The 24143-nt window shown below is 37.5% G+C and overlaps 2 protein-coding genes across 3 annotated transcripts in view; both read left to right on the forward strand.

Annotated features, from left to right (window-relative positions):
- The first annotated feature begins 500 nt into the window (after positions 1-500).
- Positions 501-14762, forward strand: LOC139697983 (palmitoyl-protein thioesterase ABHD10, mitochondrial-like). 2 transcript variants are annotated; one of them, XM_071596838.1, is made up of 6 exons: positions 501-807; positions 983-1178; positions 1284-1425; positions 6133-6252; positions 11032-11193; positions 14125-14762. In XM_071596838.1, the coding sequence occupies exons 2-6, from the start codon at positions 994-996 to the stop codon at positions 14299-14301; spliced, it is 786 nt and encodes a 261-aa protein (XP_071452939.1). In that variant the 5' UTR covers positions 501-807; positions 983-993; the 3' UTR covers positions 14302-14762. The 2 variants fall into 2 exon arrangements, with proteins under 2 accessions (XP_071452939.1, XP_071452938.1); XM_071596837.1 differs by having other exon boundaries at positions 501-697.
- Positions 14763-23017: 8255 nt separating this feature from the next.
- Positions 23018-24143, forward strand: part of LOC139697777 (sensory neuron membrane protein 2-like) — a 47419-nt gene continuing 46293 nt past the window's right edge. The window contains exon 1 of the mRNA XM_071596619.1: positions 23018-23292. Coding sequence (XP_071452720.1) covers positions 23167-23292 — 126 coding nt within the window. The 5' untranslated portion in view covers positions 23018-23166. The remainder of the gene's footprint in view (positions 23293-24143) is intronic.

Below are 24143 nucleotides of genomic sequence, written 5' to 3' on the forward strand. Positions count from 1 at the left end.
TTTAAATGGATTAATATATAAATCAACGATAAAAAAATGTAATTAAGTGCTGTAAGTAATTAAATGTTTTTAATTAATTAAATTCTGGAATCCTGCTCTTACATTACCATCAGCCATCTTTTATACATCGCCATGTAAATCCAGAATGTATCAGCTAATTATGGCCAATCAGATTTTTACTCATTACAATTTGTCATCAAATTTATTCCGAAGAGAGGATTTTTCACATTAAATTCTTCTTTCAACTCATGATGCATAGGAAGGATGGAAATGATTATTGAATAAAATATTATTATCTATCAATTTGAATTATTTTAGTCTCGAAAAGGAATATTGAGCAATTGAGTGACTGGCCAAAATCATCTAACTACGTCGAAAATATCCATTGTTTTGACATCAAGCAATCTTGAATTGTGATCATCGTGATATGCTCTTTGAAAGAAAGCGGTCATAACAAAGATGTCGCGCAAGCGCTAATGCCGCAATATTTGTCATTTTCGGCCGTTTCTATCAGTTTACGTTGAGAAAATATTCCATTTCTCTGTTTTTATCTCTGAATGGCTATGTTTTTAAGAAAGCGTTGACCTCTTCTTTTCTTATCTCACTGGTATTAACTCTAAAGCGGTTTAACAGTGTCACCAATTCCGACGTATCGTCCTTTTTATTTACAGTGCACCAGTTTTGTTGCTCTTATATTGTAAGTCATCGCACGTATGGAAGTGCAATCTACAGCTATCAGAAGTTAATTTGATTCCTTCTAGTTGTGGTTGGCCGTTATTTATAGATACCCATTCCGTTTTAACTTAAGTGAGTGATTCGTACGTTGTTTGATCCTTAATACGGGCAAAAATGAATCTCTTTAGAGGGTTTCCAAATATATTTAAACGTATAAATTTTAATGTCGCCCGGCGAAATGGATTCCTATCGTGTCATTCAATATTTTGTGAGCATTATAAAGTGATACCCTTTCCATATTTCGTAGGTATTCGAAAAATGAGTTGTGTCGTGGACACTAGGTTCTTACAAATACAAGGAGAGAGAAAAGTGGCCTACAAGAAAACGATAGGTCCATCATCTCCTACCATTGTGTTCGCACCTGGATTTATGTCTAATATGAGTGGCAGAAAAGCTACGACACTTCAAAAATTTTGCTTAGATAACAGCCTTAGTTGCGTAAGGTGTAATCCCTTTACCTATTTTATTTGGCTTTTATAAACTTAGTCTCTCAAGATTTTTGAAGATATACTAGGTTTGTGATATATCCTTGTATTTTTATTTCATAGGTTTGACTACGAGGGAGTTGGCGAATCGCCCGGTGATGTGAAAAAACTTCATTTGAGACACTGGATGGAGGACCTAAAATATGTAATCGAAAAACTTACCAGTGGCCCGGTTTTGCTCGTGGGTTCAAGTTTGGGTGGTTGGGTATGTATTCATTCGTTCGTTATTGCGATAGCTTTTGCAGAATGCCAAGATCTCTCAAAAATAACTAAACATGCTATAAAATTGTTATTTCCAATTTCCAAACAAAATCATTCCAATCCTAAACTATTTTAAGGTCCACCATCTCTGGGGTTTAGTCTACTTTAATAAACCAATGCGCCCTTCCAAAGTACCGAAAATGATAGAAAATACCATTGCAATATATTTGTAGTAGAAGATAGTTCCTTAAGTTTAATCCAAGTAAAAAATGTAAGGAATTATAATCGGCATACCACCGGTTAAGGTAGGTTTTTTGATTGATACAAGCAACCAAGTAATTGAACGGTACAGTGACAATTTCCTTACTTCTCATAGCAACACATAAACCAACACCCAACCCTACAATTAGCCCCTATGCAATGCTGTATACTTCCTCCCTTCATTCCTTCCAACATGCCTTTTCTATTCCTACCCCTTCCTCATTTGCTTGATTTGACTCATTCTCCCCTCTGTCACAGTCATCAACATCCCCTTACAATCAGAATGCTCTGCACCCATCTCTCCTGACTCCTTTGGATTTCTCCCAACAATCCTCTCTCCTCCCCCACCATATCCAGCAATCCCTAATTTGTTTTCTTTTCTGTTCAATTCATCCTCTCCACCCTTATCCACACCCATATTTCAAAACCCTATCAAAGTTTGAAGGAGCCTTTCCTTAATATTCTTTCTCAAAATCTCTGCCATGAGTTCTATCCTCCTTGTGATAGCTTTTTTGCTTAATGTAATTCTTCTCATTATGTCCTTACTACTTTGACCATTTCGGTCCAAAACACTTTCAAGATTGGTAAACTCTTTGACCTGCTCTAGTTTTTGCTCTCTTATGTTAACATTTAGATTAGCTCTTCTCTTTCTAGAAAACCATATAACCTTTATTTTATTTAAATATATTCTCATCCCCTATACATCACACTTAATGTCCAATGTACTCTGCAATGTTTGCTTGTTCACCCTTGGCTAACTGACAAACTACCACTTGAACATCAGCAAATCTAACTTATTTTATGAATTCTTCACTGACTTTCATTCCTTATTTCCAGTTCTTCCCTTGCTTCTTTAACCATTTCCTCCACACGTACATTAAATAGAACAGGTTATGATGGACAACCGTACCTCAGTCCTCTTACTAACACAGCCCTGCTGGACTCTCCATCCACCACTCGAACCTGAACTGTTTGGGACATTTACAGGTTGCAGATAAGTCTCCTATCCCTTGAATCTAGTCCTATTTTGTGCAATAAATTTTTTAATTCAATGCGGATTGTATTTGATGTTCCTCTCTATTTATATAAGAAACAGACATATACATTCTGATAGTATTCTATATTCCTATTCCTTGTCTCTCCCCTTCCTGAAGCCAAATTTATCAACCCGTATGTATTCATTTGCCCTGCTCTCCAGCCTCTTGTTGATAATTCTGGGAACCACTTAAGCTGTGTGTAAAGCCAGACTTATGGTTCTGTCATCCTCACATATTGCTGCCTCTTCCGTTTTTTGAACTACGACTAAAACTGATCTGACAAAGTCTCCGTGGCAATTTATTCTCTCATTAATGCTATGAGTTAGTCCATGAAGACTCATCCTCCCACATTTTTCTAAACCATTAAAGTGTTCTGCAGAAATTCTGTCCACACCCATACCTATTTAATTTAAAATCCCTTAATGCCCTTTATATCTCATCATCAAGTATGCCTGGACCTAAGCTATCCTCATCTACATCATATTCTCTCTATATATTTAATCATGCTGGTCTAATTTGTTTACCGTACAGTTCCCCTATGTATTTCTTATATCTCTCTTGGATCTTGTCTGGTTCAACCAATATTTTTCCTGAATTGACTTTGAATTATAAGGAATATCCAATGTATTTATATCATTCAAGATTTTCTCCTTATTTAAAGGTAGGTTTCATATTGTCCCTGATGACTTTACTTCTAAGTATTGGGAGAATTTCCTCTTTCCTTCCCCAACATTATTTCTTTCTTCATAACGTTTCTGCCCTCATGCTGTTGAAAAATCATACTGACTGCCTGCTAACCCCACTTCCTTCCTTCTATCGTAGCCTTCAACATCATTGTACTTTTCATTGTTCCTTCAATTCACTTTCTCTGCCTTTTTTGGATATCCTCCACTAACTTCCTTTCTTCACCCGCCCTATAAGAAACCTCAGTGTTTGTCTTCCTCTATCTATGCCTTGCCACGCCCACATCTCAAAAGCTGCCAATCTACGCTCATCCTTTTGCCTAAAAGACAAAATCTCACATCCATAAATCATTACACTTAATATTTGTCATTTCTAATGTCATTTTCATGCCTTTATTCAGTGTACCTATCATAACTTCCCTTCTCCTCGCAAAATCCTCCTTCACTAATGTCCTCCTTCTCCTAATGTTGTCACTGCTCTACCCATTTTTCTCTAAAATATTGCCTAAATACAGCAACTCTCCACCTTCTCTAGTTTATTGCCTCATACTTTATCTCCAACTTTAAAATTTAACTTACTTTTCGTATTTCTTGAGATTTCTATCATATGTTTTTTTGTGGTTCGTCTTCAAGGTATATTTTTCACATTGTTCATGCAAAACACTTAAAAATAACTGGGATTCTTTGAAGAGGTTACTAAATGCTATATGTAATGCCTCTGGCCAGAGTAAATAAATATTAAATAAATATGATGCAGATTTTCAATGTAAGCATTACCGTTCTCAAAACTATACCAGGCTTTTGATTTAGTGGCAAATAGAAAACCTTCGGTGCAATAGTTGGTCTTTCATGTTTTAAAACACAAGATTTGCATATGCAAGTTCACTTTGTAGTTAAAAACCACCCTAAGTTGCTAAAAAAATAAACCCAGGTAAACAATACAGTATTGTATAATGTCTTTAACAGTGCTTGAATTTGAGCTCCACATATGTCAGGTTTTTGCCATGTTTGTTGCCTTGAATAGACAACAGTTCACCTGCATACCAGCTTTTGTCTTCTGGTCAAAGGTAGATTGCTGTGATGAATTTGATAATTTGAAGCTCTAATATAAAGTTTTTGTGTGGAAAAAATACCAAGGTTAATTATTCATTGTAGATTTCTGTAATTTTCACTACCATTATGCAGGCCATCTCATCTTGTCACTGCCTTCCGATTGGTTAGTTGCTGGAGAATTCTTTTCAATGCACTTTGTAGTAATCCATATTTGCAGTTGAAATTTTTGGTGTTTTTTTTAGCTCTACTGCCTCTCTTAGCAATCCTGTTAGCTTCCTTCTCTAACTAAAACTCTCATTTCTTCACCTTTGATATCATCCCCTGGTTTTCTCCATTTAAGTATTTAAAAAATGACAAATAGACTGTTCAGCCTATTATCCACAGGCAAATGTATTTCATACTAAAACACCTGTGGGAAATGCAACAAATAAGTAAAATGTATTTGCATAAATTGTGGTACTTATATCCTGCAATTTTACCTTGTTTTAAGAACAAAGTTTACTTTACATCTTTACCGTCACCTATTTACTGTTATCACTTTCCTTTGTAAAGTCTTTAAAAATGTTTTATATTCAAGTACAAAGTAATTTATGCAAGGTACTGTACCTACATAGTTTGGTAATGATAATTAATGATTGAATGAAACATGTAGCAAATTACATCTAAAAAATTAACGAAAAGCATGGAATCCAAACTCAGCTACATAGGTGAAAGTGTGCAGTGGTGATTGCATAAGGCTATCGTTAGCCTAATATTAAATAAAATAAATGGCAAAGTAAAATGTACTATGTACAAAATCAACCTTATATATTTCATGCCATTAGTAGATGCAAATTATGTATAGCCTTTTACAGTGGATATAGTGGGGTAATCCTCAGGCCACTGTGGAACTATGTCCTTGGTCAGATAAATGAAAGATTGTTTCCTCTGAATAAATTCCCCCATAAAGGACATTCCCCCTCATCTCTGAACCATAAGTTTTGGAGGAAATTCTTGAATCCAAGAATGGATCTTGCATTTAATATTCGAAAGAGGTTACCAGTTACTTGATTAAATTAGAAAAACTTCAACTGCTCTGTATTTGTCAATCAATGCTATTTCTTTTAGGATGCAATTTTATGGAAAGAATGTGAATGCTAATATTTATGAAATAAATTTATTTATTTATTTATATCTGACTAGACCTTGGAAAGTATTTACATTCAAAACTAGAGCTTGAGGTCTCATTAAGACATTTATGTGTTTAGTTTTTATGCTGGTCTACCTCCTGAGCTCACTTATGGTGGAGATAATGTCTTTTCTGTGAATATATTTGTTATTGAGTACCATTTTATTCTGTTGGGCTCATAATTTAGGAAGCATTGGCAGTTTCACCTATGCAGATACCTATTTAATTTAGATCTGGAAAAAAATATGGCTAGATGAAGTGTAAGATAATTAAGGTAAAATCAAGGTAGATAAGATATACACTGTAGTAGATCCTTTGCACTATGGTAAGCTGATAAGATATCTTGAAGGTAATAAGAATTAATTTGAGTATTTGAGAGGACATAGACTGTGACATTTTTCTTTTAGTTTGAATGATAAGGAAGTGAGCACATTTTTTTATCAGTTTAGATATTGATATCTGTCAGAATGCATTCAAGAACTAATTCGTCATTCTCTCTCCAATTTCAGATTTCAATTAGCGTCGCTCAGAAAATTCCTGAAAGGATTTGGGGCATGGTACTTGTTGCGCCTGCATTGAATTTTTTTGTGGAAAAGTATCACTTTATCTACAATGGTGTTTCCCCAGAAGTAAGGTGTATTATATTTTATTAGTAATTTATTTGTTTGCACTAATTAACTATATTTTGGAAGAGGGGAATGCCCTGTATTAGACCATCACCAGTGGGGGTTTTTATGATTACTTCCTCTGTCCTAAGCCATCTTATTTCCCTCTGTCCACACAATCTGCCCCTGTTTATTGCTCAGCCTTAACCAAAACCCAATAATATTTTTTAGCTCCTGTTTCTTATAACCTAAAATTTTGTCTTGTCAGGAGAAAGGTAGCCTCAAAAATCTGACCAATGTTAAATTTTGTGCTTGAACTTCAAGTGGACCTAAGTAATGAATATATAATCATATTCTGTTTAACCATCAACACACAATCAATGGGAGGTTTTTATCATCCAAATCATTATTGATATTAAATGTATATGAACAGAATACCCAAGACCCTGGAGTACCTTCATAAAAAAGTATGCATTTTGGAATGCATCAACACCTCATTTTTTTCTGAGTCAATTTTTTAATACCGATTCTCGCTCTAATCTTATTTAGTTCAAATCAAAATAGTCACAAGGGTAGAGTATGGCTTTCAATACTTATTTTAACGGATCCATACATTGTTGAATTAGTGGTAAATTAATATCTATGCACAATAATTACTTCAGAGTATGCTTTACACATAGTATCATTTATTGTGGAATCAATCAAATGTACACATAAAACGTGGGTCATTCAATGAATCCTTTGGAAAAATAGGATGCAAATCATTTTGGGCAGAGTTTTTAAATATAATCTCCTTTTAGCTTGATTTCCTTTTTCCAGCATTTTTTCAACTTTTTGAGGTGGTCCAAAAAGTGGAATTTTGGAAGGTCCTCCAAATAGGCATCTGTATTGTGATAACCTCCTCATTCGATGTGAATTGTTTTCTGCAGAGTTATTTGTTTAAGTTTGGATATAAAATAAAGTCACTGTGGGCCAAATCTGGTGAATAAGGTGGATTTTGTAATAATTTGAACTTTAATTCCATGATTTTCACCATTGAAACTGTACAGTTTTGCACCCATGCTTGTCTCAATGGAAGAGATTTTCTCACTTTGCCAAATGAGGATATTTTTCTTGATTTCTTCGCTCAGCTGGTGCAATAATGTCGCATAATACTCTTGATTTATTGTTTATACTTTTAGAAAGCAATGTTAATGATTCCGTCTGAATCCCAAAAACATTGGCCATCTCCTTGTTGGCCGATTTACTGTCTTCACGTTCTCAGTAGTCGTGTCTCTTTTAGAAAACCCTTTGTTTTTACTTCCTTTGTCTCTGAAGTGTGGTAGTATATACATGTTTCATCCACAGTCACGTATCTAATCAGAAACTGGTAAGGATTGCAATGGAAATGCACCAAACCAGCCTCAGAATCAACCACGTGATTGCTTGATTCTCCACTGAGAGCAAATGCGGTGGCACCCATCTTGCTAAGATTATTTTCACCCCCAGTTTTTCATGCAAAATTAAAAACAGTAATTGTGATATTCTTGTGGCCTCAACTATTTCGTGAACTTTGAAAATGATAACTCAAAACCAGGTCGTGGATTTTTAAAAATATTTTGGAGGAAGTCACTTTAACTGGACCTTTCAAATGATATTCATCATTTGTGGATGTATGGCCATATTGGGCAAATGGCCGCAAACACAGAAGAAGATGTGCTATGAACTTCATTCAACTCGGCTTTGATATCTTTCAGTGTTAATCCTTATAGATAGAAGTGTTTAGCCACCGCATGAAACTCTTTTTTTTCCATTTTTGTAAATAAACAAAAGTTTGTTGCTTCAATCAACTATGAAAATGAAACCACATGATGGGGAATAGCTGGAACATTAACAGCACTCTAGTGAGAGATTGAGGCTCACTAAAAGCAAACCTATTCTGATACCTTAAGCACCATTGCATGAATTTTCAAAGGAATTATTGAATGACCCACTTACAATAAACCATTGTCTAGGTGAGTACATATCAATTTTAGTTCCACTAAAAATATTAAAGTTTTGCATCACTCAGTTTATTCCCAGTTTCACCATATCTTTCCATTAACGATGGGACTCAGCCCATGTGATTTTTTAGTTCTTTTGGAATGTGTGTATTTCCCCACAGTAAACTAAAAGAAATTGAAACTCCTGCTATTTTGGGTATATTGAGGATTTTTAATTTTCAATTTGTGTCCGAGTAACTTATTTTTCCATTTAATGGATACCTAAATTCTTTATATACTGCTAAAAATCACCTTATTCATGAATATTTTTGCTTTTTGTATTATTTTAAGACCTTTGTATTTTCCTCATGCTCAGTCTAGAAGCCAGTCATGAAAGCTTTATTTTGTCCCTAACAAACGGAAGTGTATGGAGAATAGGGATGGAAGAGGTAGACAGAGGTGTAAGTTAGGTTGTCATAGTATCGATGGTACTTCTCTACTTTTGCACTGAGGAAATTTTAAGGGTAGCATGAGAAGGGCTTGAAATGGGAATAGAAGGGGATGGTCAGATAATTGAGTTAGGTTTTCCAATGTTCATGCAATATTTAGTCTGACAGCCAAGGGTTTGCAGTAATAACTGGTTGCTTTACAGAAAGAAATTTACAGGCAAGTAAAGTATGGAAGAAAGATTGATGAAAACTTCAATACTTGAGACCTGATCTTTCAGGCAAGAGAATGAGAAATGAAAAAATAGTAACTTTGTGATTCCACTGAAAATTTATTATGATACGACCTGGGTTTCGACATTCAACATCATCTTCAGCTTCATCTAAGAGAATGAGCTCAGAATTGAGGCTTTTGAGTTATGGGTGTGGTGAAGAATAATGATAATATGTACAACAAAGAGGAGAATTCTAAAAAATTCTTCACAGTTAGTGGGTGGGAGAAATATTTTTGAAGATAGTGTGATGTTGAAGGCCATGTTAGACTGGAGATGGTTAGGTAAGGGGGTTAGAGAAAGGAAAAGATAAGGCCAATCAGGCAGCAAGAAGGCAGACTGAAGTGAGTAAGGAATGAAGAAAGAAATACTGTAGAATAAAGAAGAGAGAGGTCTTGCGGTAATGTGGAATTAAATAGTCATTAGGTACCATTCAAAACTTACCTTTGATTGAAGGAATATCTTGAATGAATGAATATGCCATTAGGTGTAGAAGAATTGAAATTTGAGAATATTTAGCATTGAATTTGGGACGACTAGAGGTGACATTTTATCTTCATGTCTCTCTCTTCATTGCAATCAACCTGTCAAAAACTACATGCATCAAACTTTAGCTGTTTAAATTGGTGATTGATTCATAATTTAGGGATTTGATTGAATCCTTTTGAATCAATTGATTTGATATCAAATCCTCAAAAAAAATTATCAAATTTGAGCTCTGTTTGTGAATGTTGCTTAGGCAGTAGGTCTTGGCAATGACAACGTGTCCTAATGGTGGACTCTTATTGCCTCCACATCCATTCAATTTTGCAATGACTCCAAATAATATGAGAGGGTAGGCACGCCTTGAAGGACCTTGCTGATTGTTTTGTAAAGTGAAAGAGACATTGAGATAAGCATGTGAGGTCCCAAGGGGGGTAATTTAAAGGGTACTAAGGCCTTATTGTTCTAGGTTGGTTATTTTTCTCAAAATATTGTATGGCTGGATCATTTCCAGACAGACCTCATCTAATATGCATCAATTTGAAATACGTTCCACTTCAGTCAAGGGGAATAAGAAAAAGAGAATGATAAAATTAGCAATGAAGCAAAGCATTCTGTCGGAGGCACTTGGCGATGTCTTTTTCTATCTTGTCCAGTAAGTTTTTGAACAATGAACCCGTTTGCCCAAAAATGACTTCAGTGCAATTATTTCAAAAATTTCATTGAATATAGAGAGAATGAAGAAGTAAAGAAGGAAATATAGTAGGCAAGAAGTAAATATAAATATTCAGACTGTCACTGAGTTAGTGCTGAGAAATCCATTACAATGTATGGACATACCTATTATACAAGGATATCTTGTAGCTTTGAGGAATTTTCCATAATCTCAAGTTCAACAAGTTCTGTATGATCTACTAATTTTTTTTCCTGACTAACTACTTGTACCGGAAAGCTGAAATTTCCACTCTTTCTAATCATAATCTCCTTCTAGATGTACACATTTTTCACAATGCTTGATGTCATTATTCCATGGCCACTGAGAAGCAGTACAGCTTCATTGGAACTGCAGCAGTTCCTTTTTCCCAATCAAAAAACTGGCAGGCCTGTGGCTGAGGCTTCTTGGGTTTGTTGTCACATGATATTCAGCCTTCTCTGAACTGCCGCACCTACAAACACACATATTTCTCAATAATAACACCATCACTGCTTCTCTGGCGCCATTGATGATGAATGTTAAACCAAGCAGGCGGCAAAAATTGATAATCATGTGATTTTGGTCTTGTACATCACATGATACTGTTTTTAAGTATTGAAAACACTTGGCACACTATCGGCAGCTACACAAACCTTGCATACTCTACTGTACAGCCATCTGTGTCTTGTATTCTTAAAGAATGGCTGCAGATTTCATACTAAACCTCATCTTTATATCTATTCCCCATCTTTAAAAAAAATGGATGACCTTAGAGCTTCAATGCACCTCACATACTATGTATACTTTCTCCTTGTGAGATTAGTATGTATTGTGATGGGTAGTTAAATTTGACTTAAAAATTTAATTCTAAGCTTAAAACGTTAATTATAGAATTGAAAATTTAGTAATATTATGTATTTTTCTCTTTTTCATGTTTGGTGTATTAGCAAAGGGCGATTTTGGACAGTGGTGAAAATCTTTTGTTAAATGGTCCCTATGGAGAAATATTTATTCGAAAAGAGTTCTCGGAACAGTCTCGGGAAGAGCATATTAATCTGAGTAAACCAATTCCATTGAAAATGCCAATCAGACTGATTCATGGAGTGTTGGTATGTTCTTTTCATATTAGTTTTAATGGCTAAATAGACACTTTCCTGAAAAGTAAATTGTTTCATGCTTGATTACTTCAATTTAATAATTGGTTCAGTTTATTTTATTAGAACATAAGCTAATATTAATAAATACAATGAGGTTATAACTTTTAAAATATATCAAACAAGCACCAAGATTGGAATAAGAAATCTAAAGCATGAAATGCAGACTAAAATGTCATTCTCACCGTGGTCAAGATCCAAGACAGAGAAAATTCACTCATGATGCTAATTTAAGGTACAATTGTAATTGCACAGAAAGTTATGACTATGTGTCATTGTTGTCTTAGTGTCATTAATTTGTCATTTTGCCATAAATTTTGCCACACATCTGCAGGGTCAATTATTATTTTGATATTCTGACCAGAAGTAGATGTTATGTTTCTAGCAGATTTGGGAAGGATTTCAATCACCAAAACGGAGAAGTTTGACTGTTAGTTCTTTGTTTGAAGAGAATCTCTGTCCTCAGGGGAAAATTTTGAGATTGTGGAAGAAATGGAAATCTTATGGAGCCAAATCAGGCTAACTAGGCAGGTGTGGCAACAATTCTTATCTTAGTTCACATATGATTTTTGCCATGGCAACAGCATTAGTTTGTGGATGTGTATTGTCTTGATGAAAGATGGCTTTCTTTCTTACCAAACCTTGCCTTTTTTGTGTATATTTTGCAGTAGTTGGTCCAGGAGGTTAGTATAGTATTTTCCAGTAATTATTTGACCAGTGGGAAGATAATCTTTTGGCAGAATCCCTTTCGAATCCCAGAAAACTGAAGGTATTACCTTTCCGGCCAACCATAATGCCATTTCTTTCTATGATGGTGGTGAATTAACAGCTTCCACTGCTTTGACTGATGTTTTGTCTCTGGGACCTAATTTTCATCTGTGGTCACCAACCAGCAGAGAAAGACTTTCTGGTTGCTCTTAAAACGAGTCAAACATTGTTCGGAAATTTCCATTCTGATTCATTTGTGATCCTGTGCCAACAGTTGGTGTAATCTATGGAAGTACAAAACATTTTGTCATCTTGTGCCCCAGCCAGCATAAGTCACTGAGCCATGGAATTTATTCATAGATGTTAGATCATGAAAAAGAGTTGTGCAATCATTTTAGTTTAGTTGATCATATGGTATATACTATCTTCCTCTTTCCTCCATATGACTTTCTTGTCAGCATATACATCAGGATTACCCTTAGATTAATCAAATCTGCTTTCATTTCTAACAAATAAGAATCTTCATTCACCTGTTCTATTGGCCTTCTCCCCATATTCAGTATAATGGCTACCTAATGTTGACTCTTCTTGCCTTTCCACTTGATATTATTATTCCCTATTACTTCAATAATCTCTGCCATCTCTCCATCTCACCTTTCACAAAGCTAAGGTGCCTATATTTCTGTACTTAAATATGCTTAAGCAAAATTTGAGGAAAGTGGTTAATAGGAGTAATTCCTAAATTATCTCATCCTTGATTTAATGGTCTCCATTTTACATTGCCAGGTGATCAAGAAAACATTGATATACCCCCTTTTTATTATGCATTGAGCAAATCTCATTGAATTTGAGTGCCTGTTAGTGACTCATGAGCTGGCTGCTCTCTCTGTGGTTGCATGTACTTTACCTGCTCTCGTCCTCTCCAACTTGCCCGTGACCATTTGTGACAAGGGCAATGAAGTGTAGGTATGCTTTATGTAAAAAAAATCAATATTATATAAGTAATATTGATTCTTCATAATCATAAAATAATTTCAGTGTGTAATAGCAAGGTTTTTATGTTAACTTCATGGAGACAGCATCACTTTTCTTCTGGTTTAATTTAATTATTGAATTTCTGGCAATCTCCCCAAATCCATCTATAATGGTCAACCAAAGCTTTATATGTTGTAGAATTACATTGCAGCAAATAATTTTCCTAGGTGAAATTAGAACCGTATTATTGATTTCCATTAGCTTAAATTATGCGAGTGATTATCATTGATGCAGATTCAAGAGGAATAGGTGATTTCTGTGAAAAAGATCAAACTTTTGTAACTTCAAGGAATATATTATAAAGGAGGCAATACCCATTAGCAGTTGACTGAAATAAATCCAGTGAATTTTCATGTAGAGCTATTTCCCCTCAACTTTCTGGATTGATCCTTTGTGCAAAATATCAGGGCTTGTTTCTGAACTACTTATTCTTAGAAGAAATAAACCATTATTATTAATTATTATTATTATTGGGTAATCTACCGGTTAAGGTAGGTTTATGGATGGACATAATTACTAATTAAAATAATTTGTGACCCCTAGCAAAACACAACATCCTACTCTACATCAGGTCTTTTCAGCTCTGAGTACTTTCTTCCATCCTTCATCCCATCCAACATCCCTATCCTGTTCCTTCCCTTTCCTCGTTTGCCTAACATTCTCCCTTCAATTACAGTCTTCAACATCCTGCTGCCGGTCAATACCCCCTTCATCCACTTTTCCTGCATCCGTCGGATTTCTCCTAACAAACCCCTCTCTGCGCCCACCATACCAAGTACTTCCTCATTTGTTTTCTTCTCTGTCCATTTCACCTTCTCCATTCTTCTCCACGCCCACATTTCAAAAGCCTCCAATCTACGTCTATCCTCCTGCTTCAATGACCACGTTTCCGCACCGTACATAGCTGCGCTCCATATCAAAGTTTTTAGGAGTCTTTTCTTAACATCCCTACTCAAGGTTCCTGTCATTAACTCCCTCCTCCTTGTGAAAGCCTCTTTGCCTAGCGCAATTCCTCTCCTTATGTCCCTGCTACTTTGACAGTGTTGGTCCAAAACACTACCGAGAAACCGAAATAAACCATTATTGGGTAACAATTAAATTGATATTTACTTAACACGTTTTTGTTTTTAAAATTTATTTTAGGACCCTGATGTACCATACAAGAGGTCTTTGCAGTTGGCACCACTGTTTGAAAGTGATGATGTCGATGTAATCCTGCGGAAAAATGGGGAACATCAAATGTCTGAGGAAGCTGATCTGGCACTGTTGTTGTCAACCATAAATTTATTAATTACTCCTATTACATTTTCAAAGCTTTGAATTCCATTTCAATCTATCATCATGCTATGTACATTTTTTTGGTGTGCACAGTCATAGAAATATTTGATATTTTTTTATAACTTTTACTGTTCGCTTTCATCAATTTGTTTAAAATATTCTTTTCACAGCATACCATGCTATGTTGGAATACATTTTTATGTCTGTTTTTGAGATGAAAGTTTTCCTGAACTATTTGCTACAGTCAGAGTGTGCATTTAAAATAGCTTAAGGTAAAGTACTTACTTAAGGGAATGTGTAAGGTACCTGATTATTTTTGTTGAAGTCGCCTCATGGTCTCTTGTAACTCTTTTTTTAATAAGTTACAATGCTGGAAAACAACATTTGATCTTAAGGGTTCCAGTGATCCAATGTTTCATTCAGTTCATCCCACTTTTTATGTCATAGTTATCAATATTGTAAATAGTATGAGATATTTGTAACTCCAGTCAACCTGGACTTAATTGAGGTAATAAATGATGAAACTTATTGAATGTTAATTTAGCGTTCAAATCAATTTAAAAATTGTATGCAATAATTAATAACCCTTCACTGTAATATTTAAAGATACAACTTAATATCCTCGACAAATTGAAAGTTCACGAATTGACTGAAGCATGAAATTTATAGGTTAAGTAATATAATAAGTAGATAAACATGCTCAGAATTACAGCTCAATCAAGATTTCTTTCCATTTATTTGTAGTTCTCTCTTATTTTGGCCATCGCGTTTCCGACTTCCTCAATTTTCAAGTATCGCCTTTAAGTTAACTGCCAAATAGGTTCAGAAAAATCAGGTTCCTGTAGGCAAACTTGGGTAGTATCTTTTCATAATTTACTATCAGTTTGACGCTTGAGAAACTTTCACTTCTCCAAACTTTCACCTGGTATATACTGTATTTTCCCAACGATAATGCGCACTCAGAACTTTGTAGTTCTCATGAATTTGTATAGATACCACACGCCCAGGGCTTTATAGTTATCTTGAATGTGTATAGAGGCCGTGCATCTGTATATATATATATATATATATATATATATATATATATATATATATATATATATATATATATATATATATATATATATATATATATATATATATATATATATATATATATATATATATATATATATAATATATTTATATAATATATTTACATAATATATATATATATATTATATATATATATATATATATTTTTTTAAGGTAATCTACCGTTTAAGGTAGGTTTTTGGATGGACATAACTACCAAACAAATATTTTATTACTCCTAACAAAACACAAAATCCATCATCCTACTCTATATCAGGTCCCTCTTCATCTCTGAGTACTTTCTTCCTCCCTTCATCCCGTCCAACATCCCTATCCTGTTCCTTCCCTTTCCTCTTTTGCCCAACATTCTACCCTCTATCACAGTCTTCAACATCCCACTGCCGGTCAACACCCCCTTCATCCACTTTTCCTGCCTCCATAGGATTGCTCCCAACAAGCCCCTCTCTTCGCCCACCATACCAAGTACTTCCTCATTTGTTTTCTTCTCTGTCCATTTCACCTTCTCCATTCTTCTCCACACATACATTTCAAAAGCCTCCAATCTACGTCTATCCTCCTGCTTCAATGACCACGTTTCCGCGCCGTACATAGCTACGCTCCATATCAAAGTTTTTACGGGTCTTTTCTTAACATCCTTACTCAAAGTCCCCGTCATCAACTCCCTCCTCCTTGTGAAAGCCTCTTTGCCCAGCGCAATTCTTCTCCTTACTTCCCTACTACTTTGACCGTGTTGGTCCAAAACACTACCGAGATACATAAACTGTTCTACCTGCTCTAGTTTTTGCCCTCCTATTTTAATGTTAAGCTTGGCCTTTTTCTTTCTAGAAAATCGCATAAGCTTTGTTTTATTAATATTGATTCTCATCCCATACCTGTTGCACTGAATTTCCAATTCACTCAGCAATGCTTGCAGCCCCTTGGCTGACTGACAAACTAAGGTCATCAGCAAACCTAACTGATTTTACGAATTCCCCGCCCACTTTCATTCCTACCTCGAGTTCTTCCCATGCCTCTTTGATCATTTCCTCTGCATACAGGTTGAACAGCAACGGTGATAATGGGCAACCCTGCCTTACACCCCTTCCTAACACTGCCCATCCTGACTCCCCGTTTCCCACCCGCACCTGAGCAGTCTGAGACATGTACAGGTTGCGGATTAGCCTCCTTTCCCTCCAATCTATTCCTATTTTATGCAGAATACTCATTAGCTTTTCCCAATTCACTCTATCAAACGCTTTTTCGAAATCTAAGAAACAGGCAAATACCTCCTGGTTGTGTTCTATATTCCCCTCGATTAATAATCTCATTACTGCAATGGCATCACGCGTACCTCTCCCCTTCCTAAACCCAAACTGATCATCCCCTAAGTAATCATTTGCCCTACTCTCTATCCTTTTGTTTATGATCCTGAGAACAACTTTAGCTGTGTGGGATATCAAACTAATTGTCCTATAGTCCTCACATGACGTGGCATTTACCTTTTTCGGAATAGGAACTAAAACTGATCTCACCAAGTCTTCCGGCCAGATTCCCTCCTCATAAATACTACGGATCAGCCCATATAGCCTCTTCCTCCCACATTTTCCTAAGCATTTTAAAAGTTCCACGGGAATGTTATCTACCCCCACGGCCTTATTTAGTTTCATCTCCCTTAATGCCCTTTCTATCTCATTGTCTAGTATGCCTGGACCTAAGCTGTCTTCCGTGACATCATTTTCTTTTTCAATGTCTAACTTTGTTGGTCTGAGTTCTTTACTATACAGTTCTTCTATATACTCCTTCCATCTCTCTTGGATCTTTCCTGCGTCAACTATTACCTTACTCGCCCTATCTCTAACTGTTAGCATAGCTCTTCCTTTCTTACTTCCCAATAACGATTTAACTTTGCTGTACAGCGCACCGATTTCACCCTTTCTCTGCAGACTTTCCATATCCTCGCACTGCGTCTTCCACCATGCTTCTTTTGCTTTATTTGTTGCCCGCCTCAATGTATTGTTCAATTCTTTGTACTTCATTTTGCCTAATTCTGTATTTATATTCTTCCATTTTCGCCGCTCATCCATCTTTGTAATCATCTAATCCGTGATCCATGGTTTCCTGGTCCTTTTAGCGTTAACGGTTCCAATAGTGTCTTTTGGGGCTTTAGACAACCCTTTCTTGATACTTTCCCATTTTTCTTCGATGGTACTAAGCTCTTTGTCATCCTCCATGATTTCCTCTACCGCCTGTTTGTATTCCTTCCTTTTCAAACCATTTAATGCTTCTACATTCCATTTTCTAACTCACCGCCCCTGCCTTATCTTTTTGAAGCGTACGCTACATTTCATAACAACTAAATTGTGGTCTGAGTCCGCATCCGCTCCCGGGAAGCTGTGGGAATTTATCACACTGTTCCTAAACCTGTGTCTAACCAGGATATAATTTAGCTGATACCTTTCTGAGTCTCCTGGCATTTTCCATGTATACCTGCGTCTTTTGTGGTGTCTAAACCAAGTGTTGGTAATAACTAAGTCCTGTCTCCTGCAAAATTCAACTGCTTTCTCCCCGCGGTCATTCCTCGTGCCTAAACTGTAGTCCCCCACCTCATCACCATCCATTCCTTCGCCTACCGTCGCATTCCAATCCCCCATCACTATCAAATGTTTCCCTGCAGGAACACGCGCGATCATGTCCTCTAACTGATCGTAAATCCTATCGACCTCTTCTTCCTTATGGTTGCTCGGTGGCATGTATACCTGAATAATAACTAAGTTCGTTGGTTCTGCTTTTATCTCTACTAGTAGTATTCTATCCGTTACCTGCTCTATGTTGACTACGCTTCTTCCTACCTCTTCATTTAATACTATGACAACCCCTCGTTGGCTCTCGTCCCCACCATTTATATTATTCTATACTTATCACTCCAGTAATCCCAGCTATCTTTCCATCTCACCTCGCATAGACCTAAAATATCTATATTTCCCCTTTCCATCCTTCGGTTAACATTCTCCAATTTCCCTGTCCTCAGCATTGTCCTAACATTCCACGTTCCTATTCTAACTAATTTGGTCTTCTTCTCCTGCGTCTTCTGATATATGTATATATATATATGTATATATATTTATATATATAAAAATATCTTCGAAATGAATCGCTCTTCGGCGGCGCACAAATATATAAAAACACAGATGTAGATTTTTAGAATATAGAGACACAAAGAAAGGACACTCACAATTTGTTATTTGACGTTTTGACAGCTCGGCTGTTGTCTTCAGAACCTTAGAACAGAACCTGTCTTATATATATATATATATATATATATATATATATATATATATATATATATATATATATATATATACATATATATATATATATATATATATATACATATATATATATATACATACATATATATATACATATATATATATACATATATATATATATATATATATATATATATATATATATATATATATATATATATATATATATATATATATATGCACGTAAACATTAAATACAGTGTGTGTAAAAATGCATTTATATCAGATGTGTGTGTAAAATTACGTCTATGTTTGAATTTTTTCAATTTTCATTACATAATGCAAATCGTCTTTTTTCGATCATCTGAACATTTTTGTGTAGATAACGCACACGTAATCGATGAAAAAATGTGGTAGTTCAAAATATGGGCAACACCTACATGTATATGCAAATAGTGCCTTACCGTGAATTTTGTTCGAATGCATTCTAAACAGCATAATCAAAATTACCATGGTATAATTTTCTGTCTACATTTCTGTGTATAGACTGGATTTATCAGGTATTTCCTAATTTTAACTATTAAGATATTTCCTATACTTTAAAAAAATCGTTTCCTCTTAATTCTTGCAGCTTTTATGGTATGTTATCAAATAAATAATAAAATAAAATAGCCATACAATTGGTGAAATTTAACATTTTAATAATTCTCTCACATATCCTGGTTTAAAATCACAATCTCTCGCATTTCTTCCTGCACAGTGGAGTAGGATAAAGAGTTTTCATAAAAATATGCTTAGCATGATATTGTCATTTAGACTATAGTTTGTCTCATGTTTCTCAAATGTCTAGTACAAGATATGTTCAAAAAAAGATGAGACTTTAGAATAAATGCTTGATTTTATTAGTTACCCTTCAATCATGCTTATAGCCTTCAAAATACAGCCGTTAGCTGCCAATACACTGCTCCCAGCGTTTTCTCCAGCTTTAAAATGCTTCTTTCGGGATGGCCTTTAAGTCTGCAGTACAATTTTGTTGGATGTCTTTGATAGTTTCAAATTGGAATCCTTTCAAGGTGATTTTCGACTTAGGGAATAGAAAAGAGGTCACCAGATCAAGATCCGGAAAGTAGGGTGGCTGGGGGATCACCGGTGTACAGTTTTTGGCCAAAATATTTGGACGGAAAGTTTAACAATCAATGAAGTGTGCCCTGATGCATTGTCGTGATGAACGCACCGAGACTTTTTTTTCAGATTTGTGATCTTTTACGTAACATGGCATGTCTTAGCCTTCCCATAACCTCTGTATGGTGCTGCCTATTCACTTCTTGTCCTTTGGGGGCTTATTCATAATGAATAATCCCTCCCCAATAGAAGAAAACATTCAACATCACCTTCACGTTTGATTGTGACATCCAAGCTTTTTATGGGTCGTGCGGAAGATGGAGACTGGACCTTGGTTTCTACAAGGTGGCACCCAAAAGTGGTAGGACTGATTTTTCTACAAGAATTTTATTGACGATATACTTACATCGACTTAATAATCTTCAAAGTATGCTCCTTGAGCTGCTACACACTTAGTATAACGTTGCTCCCATTCCCCGTACGCCCACGGGAAATTTTCTTTGGGGATGCCGTTGATGACCCTCGTCGAAGCCTCTTGAACGGCCTTTATCGAGTGAAAACGTCGTCCCTTGAGCTGTCTTTTCATCAGGGGAAGAAGAAGAAGTCCGGTGGTGCCAGATCGGGAGAATAGGGCGGGTGCGGCAACGTGGCAACGCCGTATTTGGCCAGGAGCTGTTGGTCGACACTCAGAATTTTCGGCACCATCTTGGCGCACACCTTGCGCATGGCCAAATCCTGTGAAATAATGCGTTGGACGTTGGATGCAGACAGACCCAACTGGTCTGCAATTTCTTCACTGGTTAAGCGTCGGTCTGTGTTCAGCAGTGTCCTCACTCTGTCCACATTCGTGTCGGTTCTTGCCGTCGACGGCCGTCCGGAGCGATGGTCGTCTTCAACGAGCTCCCTACCCTCTTTAAACAACTTGTGCCGCTCAAATACTGTGGAACGGCTTAAGGCAGTGTCCCCATAAGCCTGCTTGGTCATATCGAGGGTCTCAGTTGCCGTTTTCCCGAGTTTCGCACAAAATTTCACGGAATGACGTTGCTCTAAATTCAGATTCATTTTGTTTTTCGACGCGGACAAAAAAGTTGCTTCACCAAAAACGGTGTCCTCACTCAACGACAGCCCGCAGGCGACTGAGGTTGGTGTCGGTCTGTTGCTAAGAGCCCCCTCCACATTATTCTGCCAGGCAGACCCCCCTCCACCGCTCCGTTCGCGCCAGAGAAAATCAGTCCTACCACTTTTGGGTGCGTCCCCCTATATCATAACCATAAACCCTGGTTTCGTCGCCTGTGAAGACTATTTTTAAGAATTTCGGTCGTCGTTTGAACGATCGACCAGATCCTGGCTGATGTCGAGACTTTTTTGGCCCCAGTTCATCCGTTAACAATCGCGGCACAAATTTGGACGCGACGTGCTGCACGCCCAAAACTGTTGCCAAAATGGTGACACACGATCCAACACTGATGTCAACTTCATTGGTAATCTCCCTAATATTTAACTAACTATTTGGACGCACTAAATCATTCACAATGCTAACGTGGGCGTCATTTTTTGACATCGATGGCCGTACACTTCTCCGTTCTTTCTCCCTGCAACCCCCTCTCCTTCCCTGCTAATCCCAGTTTCTCACTAAGAGGAGGTAAAAATTAACTTCCGTGAATTCATTAGGGGCGACAGATCCATCGTACGGGTGACTCTAATTTTTCCTCTCCAAGACGCATTGCACCCTTGATCCTCAACCTGCAGCGGAGACCGTTTAACCCTGAGCCTCCATCAAATCGAGGCGTACGAAACCGTCTGTGACCTTTCGAGAATTCCTCCCATGGATGGAAACCTACCAACTTTGTCCATAACGTGAATGAAATGACGCAAATTATGCTAGTTCCCTTTGTGAAACCGGTTGCGGTAGCCCAGTGGATGGAGTCTCTGGCCAGAGGGCCCCGGGTTCATAATCCCAAACGATGCATTTGAAAAATCACAAAAAATAATCCAAGTGATTTTTTCTCTAGCCAGAACTAGTGCGTTGGTGGCCGAATCGGGTGTTGGCTTCGGAAAGCTTTGCTGGGCTGATATTCACTTGCCTTATGGCGTAAGTTTGGGGTGATCTCTATCTTCACCTGTCAAAACCATCCTTCGGGTTAAGTACTGTGGTTGGATGACTCTGTAAAATTCAAGGGTTAGTCATGGAGTAGTACCGTGGTACCAAGAAATAACTAGGATTCTTGCCGTATGTGCCAGTTTCGCTCTTTTATTGCGGAAGGTTTGCGCCGTTATAACAAAGAAAATGTTCATTTGCAAAATATTCATGATTGTTCATTTCAACGAAGATTTAATACGATTTCCCTCCCCCCATGCAACGATGTTGCCTTAACCGTTCGCACACAATCGCCAATATGTAAAAAAAAGTTACAATTTTCAATATACTTTTCGAATATTTTGATATCACTACATATGAACTGAGAAGAATCTAGCTTTCCTACCCTAATTAGCCTCACCGAGGACCGATACCCTGGAATCGTGCCCCAGAAACTGATACGAGATATATATTTCTTATTCTAGGTACTTTCCCCAGGTAAAAACTATCTAGGCGGACTTCGGTCCCGCCTTGGTCGGCTCCATTTAACCCCTCTAGCTCCGCGCGAATCAAGAATCACCCACGGCCCGGCGATTCTCAAATAAATGGACGACGCCACGAGGCCGACCAAAACATAAACTTGACCTTCTTCCTCCTCCTCTCTCTCTCACGTGGTTTCACTCTCCCCTTTTTATTTTTCAGTTCGCAATATCCCACTCGGAAGGCCATTCGCCAAAATGGTTTGCGCTCCTTCCTTTGTTTCGACCGGTTTGTTCGGTCATCCCTCTTTTTCCCTCATTGCCTCATCCTCACTGCGTCTCGACTCCCTCGTTCTTGTTCACTACACGTCTCCCGTAGTCATCCACCACGCCATCCACCCCATCAATCCGTGAGTACCCGGCCCCACTTTCCTCAACCATTTCTTTTCGTGCATGAGGAGGAGGGTGAAATCCCTCGCGTTCGCTTGGAGTATTGAGGGTTTTCCTTGCTTCCTCTAAACACCTCCCTCCCACCCACACCATTCCTCCCTCCTCCTATTGACGAGTTATCATCGCGCGAGAAGATAAGGGGCCCAAGGGTACGCGAAGAGGGGTGGGAGGTGGAGGAGTAAGTTGGTGGGGGGCAGAGGTGAAGTGTCAGGGTAGGAGGGGAAGGGTCACAGGACATCGGCTGACGAGGAACTAGCCGGGCGTGTGCGAACCAGACAGGGAGAGGAGGCAGTGGCGGAGGACCCAGTGTCGAGAGCGGGCGTCCACGAGTGGTGAAGCCCAAGGAAGACGGTCCACCCTCGCGACACTGCGTTGTGGTTATACCTCTGTGCCCACGCACTTTTTCCTTTCTTTCTCTCTCCCTCTTTTCGCGAGGATGTCGTGTGGCGCGGGGAGGAAGGTTCTGGTCGCCGCCTTGATCGTGGGTCTCTTCCTCGTCGTGGCCGGATTCATCATGGGATATGTCGTCTTCCCGACGGGGATAAGGCTGCACATCATGCAGGTCTGTGGATAATCTTCCTCTTCCCCCTCCGGTGTCACCCATTTTCTTTATGGCCGTCTGTCTGGAGAGTAGGAGGTCCGTGTATAGAGTATATTGTTTAACTTTGCACAAGTGAAGATCACCTTTTCGCCCTCCTCGGCATATTATACGTAGCCGTAACCAGTCCAGCCAATAAAATACTATTTAAGGCGCCATCTGGGTGACCAAAAGGTTTGTCACCAGGAATCGGGAACCTGGAGAAAAAAATAAAATAAGAGAATGAAAATATGCTATATGTATCTGAATTATTAGTTAGGAAATTGAAATTAATTGTAGTTTTGTCTTTATCAATCGAATAAATATGTATCATAAAAAACATTTTCATGAATATACGTGAAACGAATCGGCTTCTTTAGAAATGAATAAGAATATAAAATCTTTGAAGAGTAGGTTGCCCTGTAATCTTTAAATGTGTGATTTAGTTTCTACTGCTGGAATTGGAAACTAATCGGTGTCGTAAAATGTTTCGGAGATAATTTTCAACTACAAGAAGCTGGGTTTTGCTAAAAGTGCTAATTTACAGCAGAATGTTATTTGTTCAGCGTGGGAGTGATTTCGAGTTTTCTCCCCCCCCCCCCCCCCAGTTTGCGGTCAAATGCAGAATATGAGTCAGCCGTCCCAGTGCGATTTATGGAGAAAAAAGGAATTCGCAGGGGCAATCCGTCTCACCTTCGTGTTCGAAAATTCCAAGTGTGCAAATTCTATCGCGGAACTTTTCGCATGGAAGGTATCGTATGGAATGGCATTAACCGCTATCGTATTTGTTACGTAAACCCTGTTATGTCCCCGAAAAAGTGCCACGAGGTGTGAAA

The sequence above is a fragment of the Hetaerina americana genome, unplaced genomic scaffold, assembly GCF_022747635.1.
Source record: "Hetaerina americana unplaced genomic scaffold, ioHetAmer1.1.p SCAF_8, whole genome shotgun sequence".
Classification (NCBI taxonomy): Eukaryota; Metazoa; Arthropoda; class Insecta; order Odonata; family Calopterygidae; genus Hetaerina; species Hetaerina americana.

What these genes read in the sequence shown, in the direction of transcription:
- LOC139697983 (XM_071596838.1), top strand. Translation starts at nt 994, where the DNA reads ATGAGTTGTGTCGTGGACACTAGGTTCTTACAAATACAAGGAGAGAGA. An exon ending in AACAGCCTTAGTTGCGTAAG is followed by an intron (nt 1,179 to 1,283) that starts GTGTAATCCCTT and finishes TTTATTTCATAG; the next exon opens with GTTTGACTACGAGGGAGTTG. An exon ending in ACAATGGTGTTTCCCCAGAA is followed by an intron (nt 6,253 to 11,031) that starts GTAAGGTGTATT and finishes TTGGTGTATTAG; the next exon opens with CAAAGGGCGATTTTGGACAG.